The 13,758-nt window shown below is 54.7% G+C and overlaps 2 protein-coding genes across 6 annotated transcripts in view; both read left to right on the forward strand.

Annotated features, from left to right (window-relative positions):
• PLA2G15 (phospholipase A2 group XV) overlaps positions 1-11,207 on the forward strand; it is a 17,017-nt gene extending 5,810 nt beyond the window's left edge. For 2 of the 3 annotated variants that reach the window (XM_057314198.1, XM_026495071.4), the window contains exons 3-8: positions 327-909; positions 3,732-3,888; positions 6,452-6,570; positions 6,821-6,919; positions 7,306-7,530; positions 9,268-11,207. In XM_057314198.1, coding sequence (XP_057170181.1) covers positions 795-909; positions 3,732-3,888; positions 6,452-6,570; positions 6,821-6,919; positions 7,306-7,530; positions 9,268-9,779 — 1,227 coding nt within the window. In that variant the 5' untranslated portion in view covers positions 327-794 and the 3' untranslated portion in view covers positions 9,780-11,207. Of the gene's footprint in view, positions 1-326; positions 910-3,731; positions 3,889-6,451; positions 6,571-6,820; positions 6,920-7,305; positions 7,531-9,267 lie in introns of those variants that run through there. The other variant, XM_057314199.1, reaches the window with a different exon arrangement.
• Positions 11,208-13,281: 2,074 nt separating this feature from the next.
• SLC7A6 (solute carrier family 7 member 6) overlaps positions 13,282-13,758 on the forward strand; it is a 35,866-nt gene continuing 35,389 nt past the window's right edge. For 2 of the 3 annotated variants that reach the window (XM_044382461.3, XM_044382463.3), the window contains exon 1: positions 13,635-13,717. The gene's annotated coding sequence lies outside the window, so the exon portion shown is untranslated. Of the gene's footprint in view, positions 13,352-13,634; positions 13,718-13,758 lie in introns of those variants that run through there. The other variant, XM_048224043.2, reaches the window with a different exon arrangement.

Below are 13,758 nucleotides of genomic sequence, written 5' to 3' on the forward strand. Positions count from 1 at the left end.
TCAAACACACTTTCTCCGGGGCACCAGGACTGCTCGGTCTGGAGGGGTGACTCCATATTGCCCGCAAATAAAACTTTAGGCCGGGCAGCCTTCTAACTTGGAAGCAAAACACATTGACCTGGTCTATACTTGTCCCACCCGCATTCATAATACCTGGACAGACGCAGGGGGCCCCTGGACCCCTTGCTTGAACCCACGTGCCGTCGGGGCAAGGTGTGAAGAGTCGGTGTGGGGATTGCACAAAGGTTCTGGTCAGCTCCCGGTACCCCAAGGCCCAATAACTTTCCGGGACTCACTTCTCCCCTTCCTCCTCTTGCTCTGACCAGGGTTTCTCAGCAGCGTCGAGCACTGGACCCTGAATCCGCCCTCGTCCCGACACGGTCCAGATCCCACGTCAAGGACGAGCCAGGAATTGGGGGTGAGGGCTGCACAGCGTGGACTTTGGGTACACAAAGCTGGGTTGGATATCCAGCCGCACAAGCTGGGTCCGACGGGTCCCGGACTAAGCCGAGAAACCAGGCTGAGCACCGATCGATCGATGCGCTCGGCGCGCGGCGCGGTCCAAGGAGCTGGCCTGGGATCCGCAGGGGCAGGGCGGCGAGCTCTGACTGGGAGGGACGTGCCTGGCGGCGAGTGCCTATTGGCAGGCCTTTTGGGGGAGGCGGATCCTGATTGGCCCGGCCGCTGTGGCCGTGTGCGGGCGGCGGGGTTAAGCGCGTCGCCGCCGCTCCGGCCTAGGCGCGAGCACAGAGCGCTGAATCCGCACCTTGGACCTGTATTGGGGGTCTCACGCGATGGGTCTTCGCCTCTGTCCCTACCATGCGGCGCTGCTCCCGGGTGGCGTCCTGTTCCTCCTGCTGCTGGCAGACCCGGCGCTCCCGGTTGGACGTCCCCCTCCCGTGGTGCTGGGTGAGGCGCGCGTCCAGTCGTGGGTCCGTGTGTTCGTGCGTCCGGCAGGACGGGGTGCGGGGGCGGGGGGGCTATCTTCCAGGTCTGCATCTGCTTTAAGCATGGGGTGGGGGAGCATATGACTGTCTGTCTTGTCACCTGGGTCTGTCCGTCCACCTCCCGCCATGCTGGGCGCGGGTGTGGTCAACCTCTGCTTACCTTCCCCTGTAGAATATGGGGTAAGTGGGAGGGCTACGGTGCGGTTGTCCATCAGTACTCCCGTCTACGTCAGTCCGAAGCCTTGCCTCGCCTTATGCCCTGTTTTTAGCTGGAGAGACCGAGGTCCTTTGGCCCCACTCCTGAGGGTCGGCGGGGACTCGGGTGTTCTCGAGTTGGTCCCCAGGGTCCTCATTGTTGGTTTGGGCATGGCTAAGAGGCTGTCTCTCTCGACCCTTCCAGCCCTATAAGTTTCAGGAGGCATTATTGAAAGGAAGTTTTTTGGGGAAAGTAATGGCTCTCCTAGCCTGCCACCAAGACCCCAACCCCCACCCCAAACTTATCGTATGGGTGGCCTTAGGCCTGAGGGAGGAGGCCTAAGGGAATCTGAGGATGGTTAAAGACAGAGGTAAGGGTTGGGACAATGCCTATGAACAGATGTCAAGAAACATGCCTGTACTCTTATCCCTGCCAGACCAATTTGGACTGGGCTATATTGGGACTAGATGATCTCCCCTGCCTATCCCCCCCTTGATCCTTGCCCCTGCAACCATACAGGAGCCACAGTATTTCCCTGTGGTGGTGGACAGGGATGAGACTTCTGTCTTGAGGGCCTTGGATGCTTCATTCGAGCATTCAGTTGCTGGCCAGCCAGGACTCCTTAAGGCAGAGACATTCTAAGGTATATGTTACATACTGAACTGCTACAGCATGACCCCCATGCTCTTTCTAATGGGAGTATTTTAATGGGGATGATGCAGATCGCAGAAGGGTAGGATTGGTAGGCAGCGTGGTCCCAGGGGGCCCCCATCAGGAGCTCTAGGCCAGGAAATACCCCAGGGGGATGCTGGGCTCAGGTTCACCATGGGATTTGGGTAGACATGGCGCTATGTTCCCTAAGCTTGCAGGGATCCCCAGAGGTGAGGTCTGTGTTGGGCAAGCACAGAGAGTCCGCCAACCCAGTCTGGAAAGGCTTCCTGGAGTTTGTAGCTAGAGCTGAGGCCAGGAGAGAGTTCCAGGAAGAGGAAACTACATATTAGAGGAAGGGAGGTAAGCAGTGCAGGCTGTCTGGAATGGAGTTGGGGGAGGAGTGGATTGTGCAGGGCCTTTGACTGGTTGGGTCATCTAGACTTTATCCTTTAGGCCCACAAGGAGCCATGGGTAGGCTGAAGGAATTCTGAGTATGAGGCATATAGCATTGGGAAATGTGTGGTCCCTGATGCACACAGCCTTTTTGCTTGGATTGGTGCTAACTGCACTCATTAATTCATTCAGTTCTTGGTTATCCTAGGTCACAGCAGAGGAGCCTCACACTCCATCCAGTCACAGAATCCTAATCTCCCTAGCTTCTCAGAGAGTGAAGGTGTTGGCATTAATCCTGGGAAACCCCATGGTGTGCAGTGGAAGAGCTGTTCCTGTGCACAGAGCAGGGACCTGACCTTGGCCATCAGAGGATCAGCATCCAAGGGTGACCAGCCTCTATGAGTGAGACCCAAATTGGTAGTAGAGGAAGCAGAGACCAGGGAAGCGATACAAAAGAAGTGGGCAGGAGGAGACTGTAGCAAGCCATTTCTACACCACTCAGCCTCAGTCTCCTCATCTGTGAAGTGGGCATAGTAAGGATGTTCTCTCCCAGTGTTAATTTGAGGTGAAAGGTACATAGATATCTGTTGTCCTAGTTTTAAGCAAAAGGGGCTTGAGAAATGACCACTGCTATTTTTAGAGGCCGCACAGCCTGTCCAGGACAAAGGGCATTCAGGCACAGCAAATCTGGTGACTTCCTCTTTTAGCCAATTCTTTTTTGGTGGAGACAGTGACCAAGGTCTCTGCATTGTCATGCTGAAGACTCCCCACTTTGTATTGTTAAGCGAGGTAAAGGCAGGTGCCATACCTGCCTCCCATGGTTGCTCTGAGGACACTGTGAGATGATGTACAGGGAGGGCATGCCCTCTTCAGGGCTGGGTTCGTAGAGCCCAGACAATGCCCAGGAGAGCCAAGAGCTGGTTGTTCACTCAGTGATTATGGATTCTAAATGGGAATGTGCTTGGAAGGTGTCAAAAGCATGGCATATAGAAGCAGGTGAGGCCTGAAAGGTCAATGGGAGCAAATATTCTGGGAAGGTCCTTAATATTGGGCTATGAAGCCAGGGGGATGGGTTTGAGTGTTACAAGGGCCCCAGGGCTCTGTGCAGACCAGGCTCTGTGTAGCTGGTCTATTGACTGGCTTGGGCAGAGAGGTTATCCTTGGGGCCTGGGCCACCACCCCCTACTGGGCCGTGGCTGGAATGGTGTGATGTTTCAGGGTAGCCATCTCTGCCACAGGGTTTGGGTGTGCTGAGAGGCTAGGGCTTTCCAGATGGTCTGCTTTCTGGAACCTTACTGGGCTCTCAGGAGGCTGGCAGCCGCCTGTGTTCATTGCCCCCTTCCACAAGCCTGTCCTGGAGTGCCTTCTCTGGATTCAGTTTTGGTTGGTTAAGTGGCCCAGTGCTTTGTCCTGTTTCCCACTCCTTTGACTGAACAAGGCCCTACTCTGTAGCCTAGGACAGCTGTGGGTAGAAGGCGTTTGGGTTCAGGGGTCCCCAGCTTAACAGGTCTCGGGCCTCATGCGTGCTCTGTGTCCCTCTGCAGTGCCCGGTGATTTGGGCAACCAGCTGGAGGCAAAGCTAGACAAGCCAACGGTTGTGCACTACCTCTGCTCCAAGAGGACAGACAGCTACTTCACACTCTGGCTGAACCTCGAACTGCTGCTGCCTGTCATCATTGACTGCTGGATTGACAATATCAGGTGGGGGCTGGGGCACAGATGGGGTGCTGCTCACCAACCCAGCCTAGAGAAATCTCAAGAACCCATTTCTGTCTCATTCCCACTTCAGCAGACCCTGAGGTCACTGACCTCTTGTCCTTCTCATTTCCTCAGTCTGATTGGCACCACCCCTGCACCCTCCCAGCCAGAACTTTCTTCCCTTTTCTACAGCTCTTGTCCTTATCCTCTCCAGTTTATACCTTGTGCTTCACAGCCTGTGCATGAATTCTTTTTTTTTTTTTTTTTTTCAAGATTTTATTTTGGGTGCCTGGGTGGCTCAGCCGGTTAACCGTCTGCCTTCAGCTCAGGTCATGATCCCAGGGTCCTGAGATCGAGCCCTCCATTGGGCTTTCTGCTCAGCAGGGAGTCTGCTTCTCCCTCTCCCTCTGCCCTTCCCCCGGCTCCTTCTCTCTCTCTCTCGCTCACTCGCTCTCTCAAATAAATAAAATCTTTTTAAAAAATAAAGATTTTATTTTTAAGTAATCACTATATCTAACGTGGGGCTCGAACTCACAACCTTGAGATAAGAGTTGCACGCTCCACTGACTGAGCCATCCAGGTGCCCCCTTAAATGTAGACTCTGTGCTCCAGCCCTATTCATAACCTCATCATGGCCTCCACCCCTTCCCTTTCCTCTGAGTTGGCCACTGGCTCCTCAGCTGCTTGTGCCTCCTGGCACATACCAGGTCGCCATGTCTGTCTGTCTGTCTTTCTTTCTTTATTTTTTTTTTTAGACTTTATTTATTTGGCAGTGAGAGAGAAGCATAAGCAGGGGGAGCGGTAGGCAGAGGGAGAAGCAGGCTCCCCGCTGAGCAAGGAGTCGGGTGTGGGGCTCGATCCCAGGACCCCAGGATCATGACCTGAGCCGAAAGCACCAGTTAACCGTCTAAGCCACCCAGGCGCCCCTCCACGTCTTTCTACATGCGGTTCTTTCAGCCTGAATTCTACCTCTACACCCTTTGCCTGATAAATTCCCTCCCATTCACCCTTTAAAACCTGAGCCTGGTGCTTCTGGAAAGTTTCCCTTGCCACTCCCCAGAGCTCTTAACCTTTCCTTCCTCCAAGCCACAGTCCTGTTTCTTTTCATCCTTATCAGGTGCCAAACTTTGTTTCCAAGGATGTTTCCCTGCTAATAAGATAATAATATATTGGGAATTACTGCTTATCAAATATAGGCACTGTCCACATTAAATACTCTTTCATTTAGTCTTATAGCACCCCTATGAGACAGGTTGAAAACAAACTCTGTTTACAGATGAGGAAATCTGGAAGCTCTAAAAAGGTTACAGAATTGCCTAGGGTTACTCAGCTAATAAGTGGCGGAACCAAGATTTAAATCGGAATTGCTTGACCCTGAGCTAAGACCCACCTCCCTGAAGGCAGAGATTGTATCTCTTTTATCTTCATAGCAGCAGAACCAAGAACACAGTTGGTGCTCAGTAAATGTTTGAGCTGAATGGAGTCTCACAAATTAAATTTTTTTCCTGGAGACATACTAGCTGTTTCTCCAGGTGCCTTGCCTTTCCCTGTTGTTTATGATACCTGCTTTGTTGACTTTTTCCTCTTCTGTGCGTGATCAGGGTTATTTCTGGGCTGTTGATCTGCAATTCTATTTTTATACCAGAGACGTGGTCTCAGGTACTGCCAATGGGAGGTTCGGGCTGATACTGAGAGGGGCTTGTCTGCCTTCGTTGGACATCTGACCTGTTTGGAGCTGCTTTGGCTTTGTAGAAAGTTTTCTACACTTTGCTGAGTGGCCATTGGGTTCATCTACAGATTGCCCTAGAGAAAATGGGCCCCCAGGATCTGTTATTTGGGTCAGTGTTGCATATCTTGTCAGCTTTCTGTGGCTGATCTTCGGGGGTTAGGACTCAGGGCCACCAAGGATTGCAGGTATGGCCTGTGTTTTCTTGGGCACATTTTCCTCCTTGGTATCAAGGAGGCCAGAACAGAGTTCCTGGCCTAAAACAAGGCTTTCCTCCTGTCTCCCACCATCCTGTCCCATCATTTTTCCAGGCCATGTCCATCCATCCACATAGCAGCCACAGATGTGTAGGCCCTAAGGTGGGGGTTTCTCTGTTTGGTTCTGTTGTGTGCTACACTTACCCTCTCCTTTGCCCTGTGATGTGTTGTGGTCGGTGGTAGGAGCTGAATTCACGGAGATGGGGCGATGGGAGCGTGCAAGATTAGGCTGACTCCCTTTTGGGTCAAGTGTGATCTGGATGGCAGAGCCAGTCCTGGCACTTCTCTTTCCCAACCAAATCCAAGACCTGCATTCTGAGGTGGATGACATTGCGAGGGAAATACTGCCTTGACGGGGGTCCTTGGGTTAATCTTTGGAATGAGTCTTGGTTGGGGTCCTCGGGTGGGTGTGGTTACTCTGATCTGTGCTTCATAAACTTGCTTTGTTTCTTGTAGTCTCCCCTATACTTCTTACCAAACATAAAGGTAGTAAGGGAATATGGCTCAGGACACAGGGCAGGATTAGGACACACCAGGTTCAGTGTCACCTCTGGATCACCAGCTCAGTATCGTCCCCTGACAGGCTGATCTATAACAGAACGTCCCGGGCCACCCAGTTCCCAGATGGTGTGGATGTGCGCGTCCCTGGCTTTGGGAAGACTTTCTCACTAGAGTTCCTGGACCCCAGCAAAAGCAGTGTGGGTATGTAGCCCTTCCTCGTGCCCTCCCGGGAATGGGCCTGGAAGTTCTGCTGTATTCCCAGAGTGGGAGAAATGCTGTTAGTTTGAAAGGGTAGCCTGTAAACTGTCTCTAATCAGTGTAGCCACAGAACCTTTATAGCACTCCTTCGGGGATCTTTCTACAGTGGATGTCACAGTCTCCTTTCTGGGCATGGTGTGGGTGGCTGGCACTGGCTGTACTTTCTCTAATTCCCATACGTTTCTGTCTACAGGTTCCTATTTCCATACCATGGTAGAGAGCCTTGTAGGCTGGGGCTACACACGGGGTGAGGATGTCCGGGGGGCCCCCTACGACTGGCGCCGAGCCCCAAGTAAGTGGTCACTCTTGCTTCTTCCCTGATGTCTTGGGAGATGGGGACGAGGAGGTCACAGCCACCATAGGCCCCAAGCTCTCCCCTGCCCCCAGGGCCTCTCATCTCTACCCCAGCAGTCACAGCTGTCACCCCTAGTCAGTCTCTCCCGTCCTTCCCCATCCCTCTGGGCCTCTGAGCCCTGAGGAGAGATAATGAGGCTGAGGAGGAGACAAGGAGCTCCTAGGTTTTCTCCCTTCCTGGAAAAAGAGGGGAAACCAGACCATTCCCACTTGGATTTTAGAGTTTTCCGCACCCACCTAGTCCTGGATCTGGCCTGAAGAACATTTAGTGGTTCAGGCCCCGGGACCCCTCCTACATGACCACTGCCTGGCTCTGGCCTACAGGTGAAAACGGGCCCTACTTCCTGGCCCTCCGGGAGATGATCGAGGAGATGCACCAGCTGTACGGGGGCCCTGTGGTGCTGGTTGCCCACAGCATGGGCAACATGTACACACTCTACTTTCTGCAGCGACAGCCCCAGGCCTGGAAGAACAAGTATATCCGTGCGTTTGTGGCACTGGGTGCGCCCTGGGGGGGCGTGGCCAAGACTTGGCGTGTCCTGGCCTCAGGTAAGACCCTGCCTGACCCAGTGTGGGGTGCTGATGTCAGGGATGGTGCCCTCTCTTTCCTGCAACAGTGTCCTCCTGGGCCACCTCGTGTCTCTTCTCTTGGATGAGGATCCTTCTTTCTCCAGAGTGGTATGCTTTTCCAAACATCTCTTTTTCCAAAAGAGAACGTAACACTACTTAGTTTCGTCTCTCTAGTTGATGGCCTTGGTTATCCATGTACATTTTTTTACAGCGTGTCCATGCAGTGGCACAACTGTTGGTCACACGGTGCTTGCCTGTGCCTATGTGTACACACATACGCTGTGCTCTGGCCTGGTTGGCCTAACTTGGTCTGACCTGAGGTCTTTGGGGGAGCCTTCTCCCTTTCTTCATGCCCACCTTTGCCCCACAGAAGGAAGGTTGGGCTACAGTTTCCTGTTTATGAGTTATATCTCCATCTGTGGCAGTGGGGAGCCTTTGTGGGTAATGCAGGGAGGAAGCAGGTGCAGATTTCTTTGGGCCTGCTTGCCTGGCAGTGGGGAAAGCCACCTCCTTCCCCATTCCTCCCCAATTCACCTGCCTTTTCATGACTGTCAGAGCCTGCCAGCTATAGCTCTGGGGCTTTCCTCCCTCCCTCTGCTAGGACCGTGAGTGAGCCCACGGCCCCTTACTTAAGGAGCCACGAGCCATAGCTATGCTAAGCATCTGAGGAGGAGCTTTCTTCCTCATTTCATCAGCACTGCCTGACCTACTTGTTGGTCAACTGATAGTAGCCATCACGTTGACCCAGTGCCTGTCCTGGTGGTGACCTTGGATTGGCTGGACAATGAATCCAGATAGAGTAAGGACTCATTACAGCTATCTACTCTGTCCAGCCTGGACCTGAAGGGACAGATGGAGGCATGCCTGAGTTTGAGACAGGAGCTGTGGTGGGGCTCAGGTTCCAGCCTTTCAGAGCCTCCCTGTGAGTCCCCTTAGAGCTTTGCTTCAGATTCTGGGAAGCTGTCCTGTCAGGCCCTGACAGGGGGGTGGTAGTCATGGACTAGCTAAGGGCTTCCTTTTCCTCAGGGGTCCTCCAGCCAGACCCCACAAGAGCTGAAGGGCTGTGGTCAGTCAGAGAGATAAGATGATGGTTGGCTGTGGGTCCTGAATAGATGAGACGGCCCCTCTTTCCAAGTTCCAGCTCACTCCCCAGAGGCCTCACTAGCTGTGTTGTTGGCATTCCTGTGTGAGAAGGATTCTCATTCTGCCTGCAGCCTCCCCTCCTGCCTTGTCTCCTGCAGGCCTGGCTGCCCAGGTCAGTGACAGGCAGATGAGTGGGATATGACCAGGGGTGGCTGGCGGCAGGCCTGAGCCTAGGAAAAGAAAAACATTTTCATAACTCAGTGTAAGAAAAGAAAAAGAAGAATGTGTCTCTAGGCTGCCAGCGTGCTGATTCACCTTCAGCAAGGTCAGTGCCCACAAGTCTGGTGACGGTTGCTCAGTGGAGGGTACCATTTACACAGTGAATCACCTTGTGGGTATGTGCTGCCTAAATCCCTGCTGATGAAGTGCAGAAGGAAACAGATCATGGTCGTGTGCTTCCCAGATCTAGCAAAAATAAAGGAAACCATGGGAGTCACAATGACGATGGTACTGTAGAGGTGCTGGAGTGCTGACTGGGCCCCTCAGCGGGGCCCCGCAGAGGCCCTGGCGGCACGGTGCTGCCCAGCGGGCTTGCGTTCCTGAGCACAGACTGAGCGAGCCCTGTCCCTGCAGGAGACAACAATCGGATCCCGGTCATCGGGCCCTTGAAGATCCGGGAGCAGCAGCGGTCTGCCGTCTCCACCAGCTGGCTGCTGCCTTACAACTACACCTGGTCATCTGAAAAGGTCTTCGTGCACACACCCACAACCAACTACACACTGCGGGACTATCACCGCTTCTTCCAGGACATCGGCTTCAAAGATGGCTGGTTCATGCGGCAGGACACGGAGGGGCTGGTCGAAGCCACGGTGCCACCTGGTGTGCCCCTGCACTGCCTCTATGGCACTGGGGTCCCCACGCCAGACTCCTTCTACTATGAGAGCTTCCCGGACCGCGATCCCAAAATCTGCTTTGGTGATGGCGACGGCACTGTGAACTTGCAGAGTGCCCTGCAGTGCCAGGCCTGGCGCAGCCGCCAGGAGCCCCAAGTGTCGTTGCAGGCGCTGCCGGGCAGCGAGCACATAGAGATGCTGGCCAATGCCACCACCCTGGCCTATCTGAAACGTGTGCTCCTTGGGCCCTGATTCCTCTGCCAGGCAGGGCTGTGGGATGGCGTGGCCACAGCTGCTCCTCTTGTCCTCCTGGACTAGCGCGGCCCATGAGTTTAGCAGTTTGTGACTGACTGCCAAAGGTCCTCAGTCTTGGGTTGTGAAATGTCTGCCATTGGGAAGTGCTGTTTCTTATCCTTCCTCTGTGGGAGTGAGGAAGGAAGAAATAGTCTGGACTCACTTGAGGGATCCTTGCTGGAAAGAATGCTGCTGCTGATGGAATTGCTGTGACCTCAGGACTGGCTCCGCAGGCGGATTGGCTGGCACCTGGCCCCAATCCTGAACTCAGGGGCCATCTGTTCCTCATACCCCTGTGGCCTTTTACACTCAGCCACCAGGCCCTGGTCCCTCAGCCTTCCTGTGAGGGATATTACTGAGCTGTGGTCCCTGTCCCTAAAGATCCCAGGGATGGGCTCCTGGTCCCTACGGTGATCTTCCCACAAACTGGCCACAGGTAGGCTTGCTACTGGCTGCGAGTGGCTGGAGTTGCTGGCTTCCCTATGGCCTGGTTGCTCAACAGCCTGACTGTGGCTTTCTGGAGGCAGCCTGGTTCCTCCTGCAGGCAGGGGCGAGTTGTGTTCTCCGTGGTTCCCAGGTCCTGGGGCATTCACTCCTACCTCCCTCACCTCCAAAAACAGCCTAGCTCAGGATTGGGCAGCAGGTGGCCCTCCATTTCTTGGGGACTCTGTCCCAGGAGCCTTGATCTCCGTGGTTGGGCTGTTACCCACAGTATTGATGCTGGTTCCCTTTGCCATGGGACTGTGGTTCAAGGATGAGAGCAGGCCCAGTCCCATGGCCTTTTAGGTACTCATGAAGAAAACTCAAGGAAGCAGTGAAGGCCATTCTGAGCTATCCTGAGCTGCTCTCTTGTTAACCCCGCCACCACATTACCACCCTGCCCTAGGGGTTTTCTACCACCCAGGTGGGCTGGCACAGGGCTGAGAGGAGGTAGGGCTCTTGCCCATCTTGCCCAGCACCTACTGCCACCAGGCAGCTCAGTGGTGTTTAGTCCATAGAGACTAGCCCAGAAACTTGAGTGGGCCCCTGAGAGAGCCAGGTGGCTTGGGGCTCCCCTGGTAGCTTTCTGTCTGTTCCAGAAGTACTTCACAGATCTTCCTATAATAGCAGGGATTGAGAGTCTGGATCTGCCTTGGTGGCAGTCATCTCCAAGTGGGCAATGGCTATAGGCCAAGACTTGAGTCTAGCCTGTAGGATGGGACCCCAGAGCCATAGTCAGGCTGAACTGTGCTGCTCTCCCACCAGGTTTCTGTGGAGCTGGATTTTCTCTGTTGGGAACATACCCAGCATCTCTCTCTCCTTTTATTCCTGGATGGTGGGCTCCTCATGGAGCTCTAAGCAGGCTGTACCTTGATTCTGGCAATAAAAATATTCTGATGCTGTAAAGGCTCTGTTCTGGCTGAGACTCTGTTCTGAGCATGAGAGGAGGGAGGCCGTGGAGGGGTGAAGGGGCTAGAGAGGCAGGTAATCAGGGGCTAGACCTTTCCTGGGCCCTTGATAGGTCCTCTCAGCACCAAAGCATGGCTCCTGTGCACCTATTTGGGCTTTACCCTCCTGCCCCATCTCCTGGGATCTGTTTCCCCTCCTGGGATTAAGAACCAGGACCTGAAACATTCCCATTGGAATGTGGCTCCTGCCTTCCCAGCAGGCCCCACATGCTGCCCCAGAGCTGGGGGCAGAGGACAGTCCTGCAGGTCACCCTGGCTGGACTCTCCTTCCCACCCTGTTTGTCCTCTCTCAGCTTTTAGGTCTCAGCATCTTTTTTTTGACCCTAGAGTTCTTTTTAAGTCACCACTCTTCTGCTTTGTTTCTTCAGCTTGTCTGGAAGGAGAACCCATCTGGAAGGAGAAACGGCTGAGACTAGGACACAGACCAAGATGGGCAGAGACAGGGACCAAGACTGGGAGCCAATGGAAGTGGATAAAGACAGAGAAACAGAGAGCCTGATACAGGGAAACATGTACAGGGGTGAGGTCCAGGCCTGTCTGTGGTGCTGAGCCAAGAGAGGGGGTTGAGGGCAGTGGGGGTGGTGGGAGTCCCAGTTCCTGCCTCCCCCACAGAGCCAGGCCCTCCTGGGCTTCAGGCTTCAATACAACCTGGGCCACTAGAGGGCGCTCTGAACCCCTCACTGCACTAGTTATTGGCCAAACCTGGAATAAGGGGGTCCAGAGAGTGTGAGGATGCCTAGCGATACATGGGTCCAGCTGCAATTGCGGGCCTTGGTAAGAGGATAACAACACAAAAGGGTGCAAACCCTTATCTCCAGGTCCTGCCCAGCCTGAGTCCCAGCTCTGCCCTGATACCCACCCTTCCATGCCACTCCTAATTGGGGGCCTTACAGCCACCTACTCACCCCTGACCTGTTAACACCACTGCCAACCTTGGTTTCACAGCTGCAGAGGGAGGGCATGGAGTCACAGCAGGCTTTAACACCAGCCGACCGGGGTTCAAATCTGAGCTCTACCAGTTCCAGGCAAGTAGCCCCGGGAGGTTCCTTACCTCCCTGAGCCTCAGCTTGCTCATCTGACGAACACTGATGGTATTGGGGAACATTGGATTCAGCGCTTCCTGCATAGTGGGCTTTTGTAGTGGGTTGTTGTAACTGGGTATGAGACAGCAAAGCCAGAGATCTGGATGCTGGCAGGTCACGCATGCGTTTGTTGCAGGGATAAGTGGACCAGTTGCCATTGAGTGACACAAGTGAGCAGAGTCCTTCCTCTGCCTAGCCAGGGAGACAGAAGGAACAGATCCAGGGGTCAAAGGGTCAGATTTTAATGACTCCAAATATCCACATACTCTCATTCACTCTTAGGGTATTCCAAGCAGAGAGCACAAGGAGGGCATACCAATGAGGGTTCTTCAAAGATCACTGTCTCAGGTCTATAGGTAGGAGAATGGAGGGGTTTTTAGGCAGAGGAGATACAAAGTCATTCCCCTGTGGGGGGAAGAGGGTAGGGATTGGGAGGCTACTGTAAAAGTTAGAGTGAAGAAAACCATGAGAAAACCTGCAGGTCCTTGGGGGGCAGGAAGAGGAAGGATCCAGGGTGCTGGCCATCTCTGGCTGGGTTACTTGGTGATGGGGAGCAGGGGTTTGGGTATGGTCAGTCTGGAATTAGAGGGTGTGCAGTTGTAAACACGTGTCTGGGGGAAATGACTCCATGTCCCAGAAGAGAGTAGTGGCTTGAGTGGACAGGAAGCTAAGGGGGGAGGGCTTAGCTGCCCATGAGGTCAGGGACCCTAGAAGAGCCCCAGAGCTACTAGAGGAAAAGACCCCCTAGAAGGAAAGGAGAAGGAGCCCCCAGAGGTAGGGGAAGACAGGAGAGTGCAGCTCCCTCCAGAGGATGTCGGTAGGGTCACACAAGATAAGGACGGAAAAATGTCCTCAAGCTTGAGCCCCAGGGAGGCGGGGTGGGGGGTGGTGGCTACAGAAGCACAACAGTGTCCATGTGTTTGTGGAGGCCTCAGTGGACTTGAGCTGGGGCTGAGCTGTGACTGTGGAAGGACAGGTCCTGGGTCTATGTCTTACTAAGGTGCGTAGGGGAGGGGCTGGTGGCGAACGGGGTATGGAGGCTGTTTAGAGCTCCTGTGTAAGCTGTATGGCCAAGAGCGACATAGGAACGGGCTGTGCGGGGCCTGGTCACGGGCAGCCAAGTTACGCAGACGCTAAGACCGCACTCCCGAGCCAGGCCCACAGATTCCTGAGGCCGCGGCGGCCCCACAGGCCCAGAAAGCGCCGCCGCAAGCCAGCCCCGCGCGGAGGGAGGCGTCCTGTCCCGACGCGGCGCGCTCTGTCGCGATCCGGCGGCGCGTGACGTGGCGGGGGCGGGGCCTGAGCGGCCGCGGCGGCCGCGGCGGTCGAGTGACCGAGCATCCTGTCGGCGCCTGGCTCCCGCGAGGTAACGGGCCGGGGGGCGGGGCGGGCGCGCGGGGGAAGCGG

Source organism: Ursus arctos, unplaced genomic scaffold (assembly GCF_023065955.2).
Source record: "Ursus arctos isolate Adak ecotype North America unplaced genomic scaffold, UrsArc2.0 scaffold_19, whole genome shotgun sequence".
Classification (NCBI taxonomy): Eukaryota; Metazoa; Chordata; class Mammalia; order Carnivora; family Ursidae; genus Ursus; species Ursus arctos.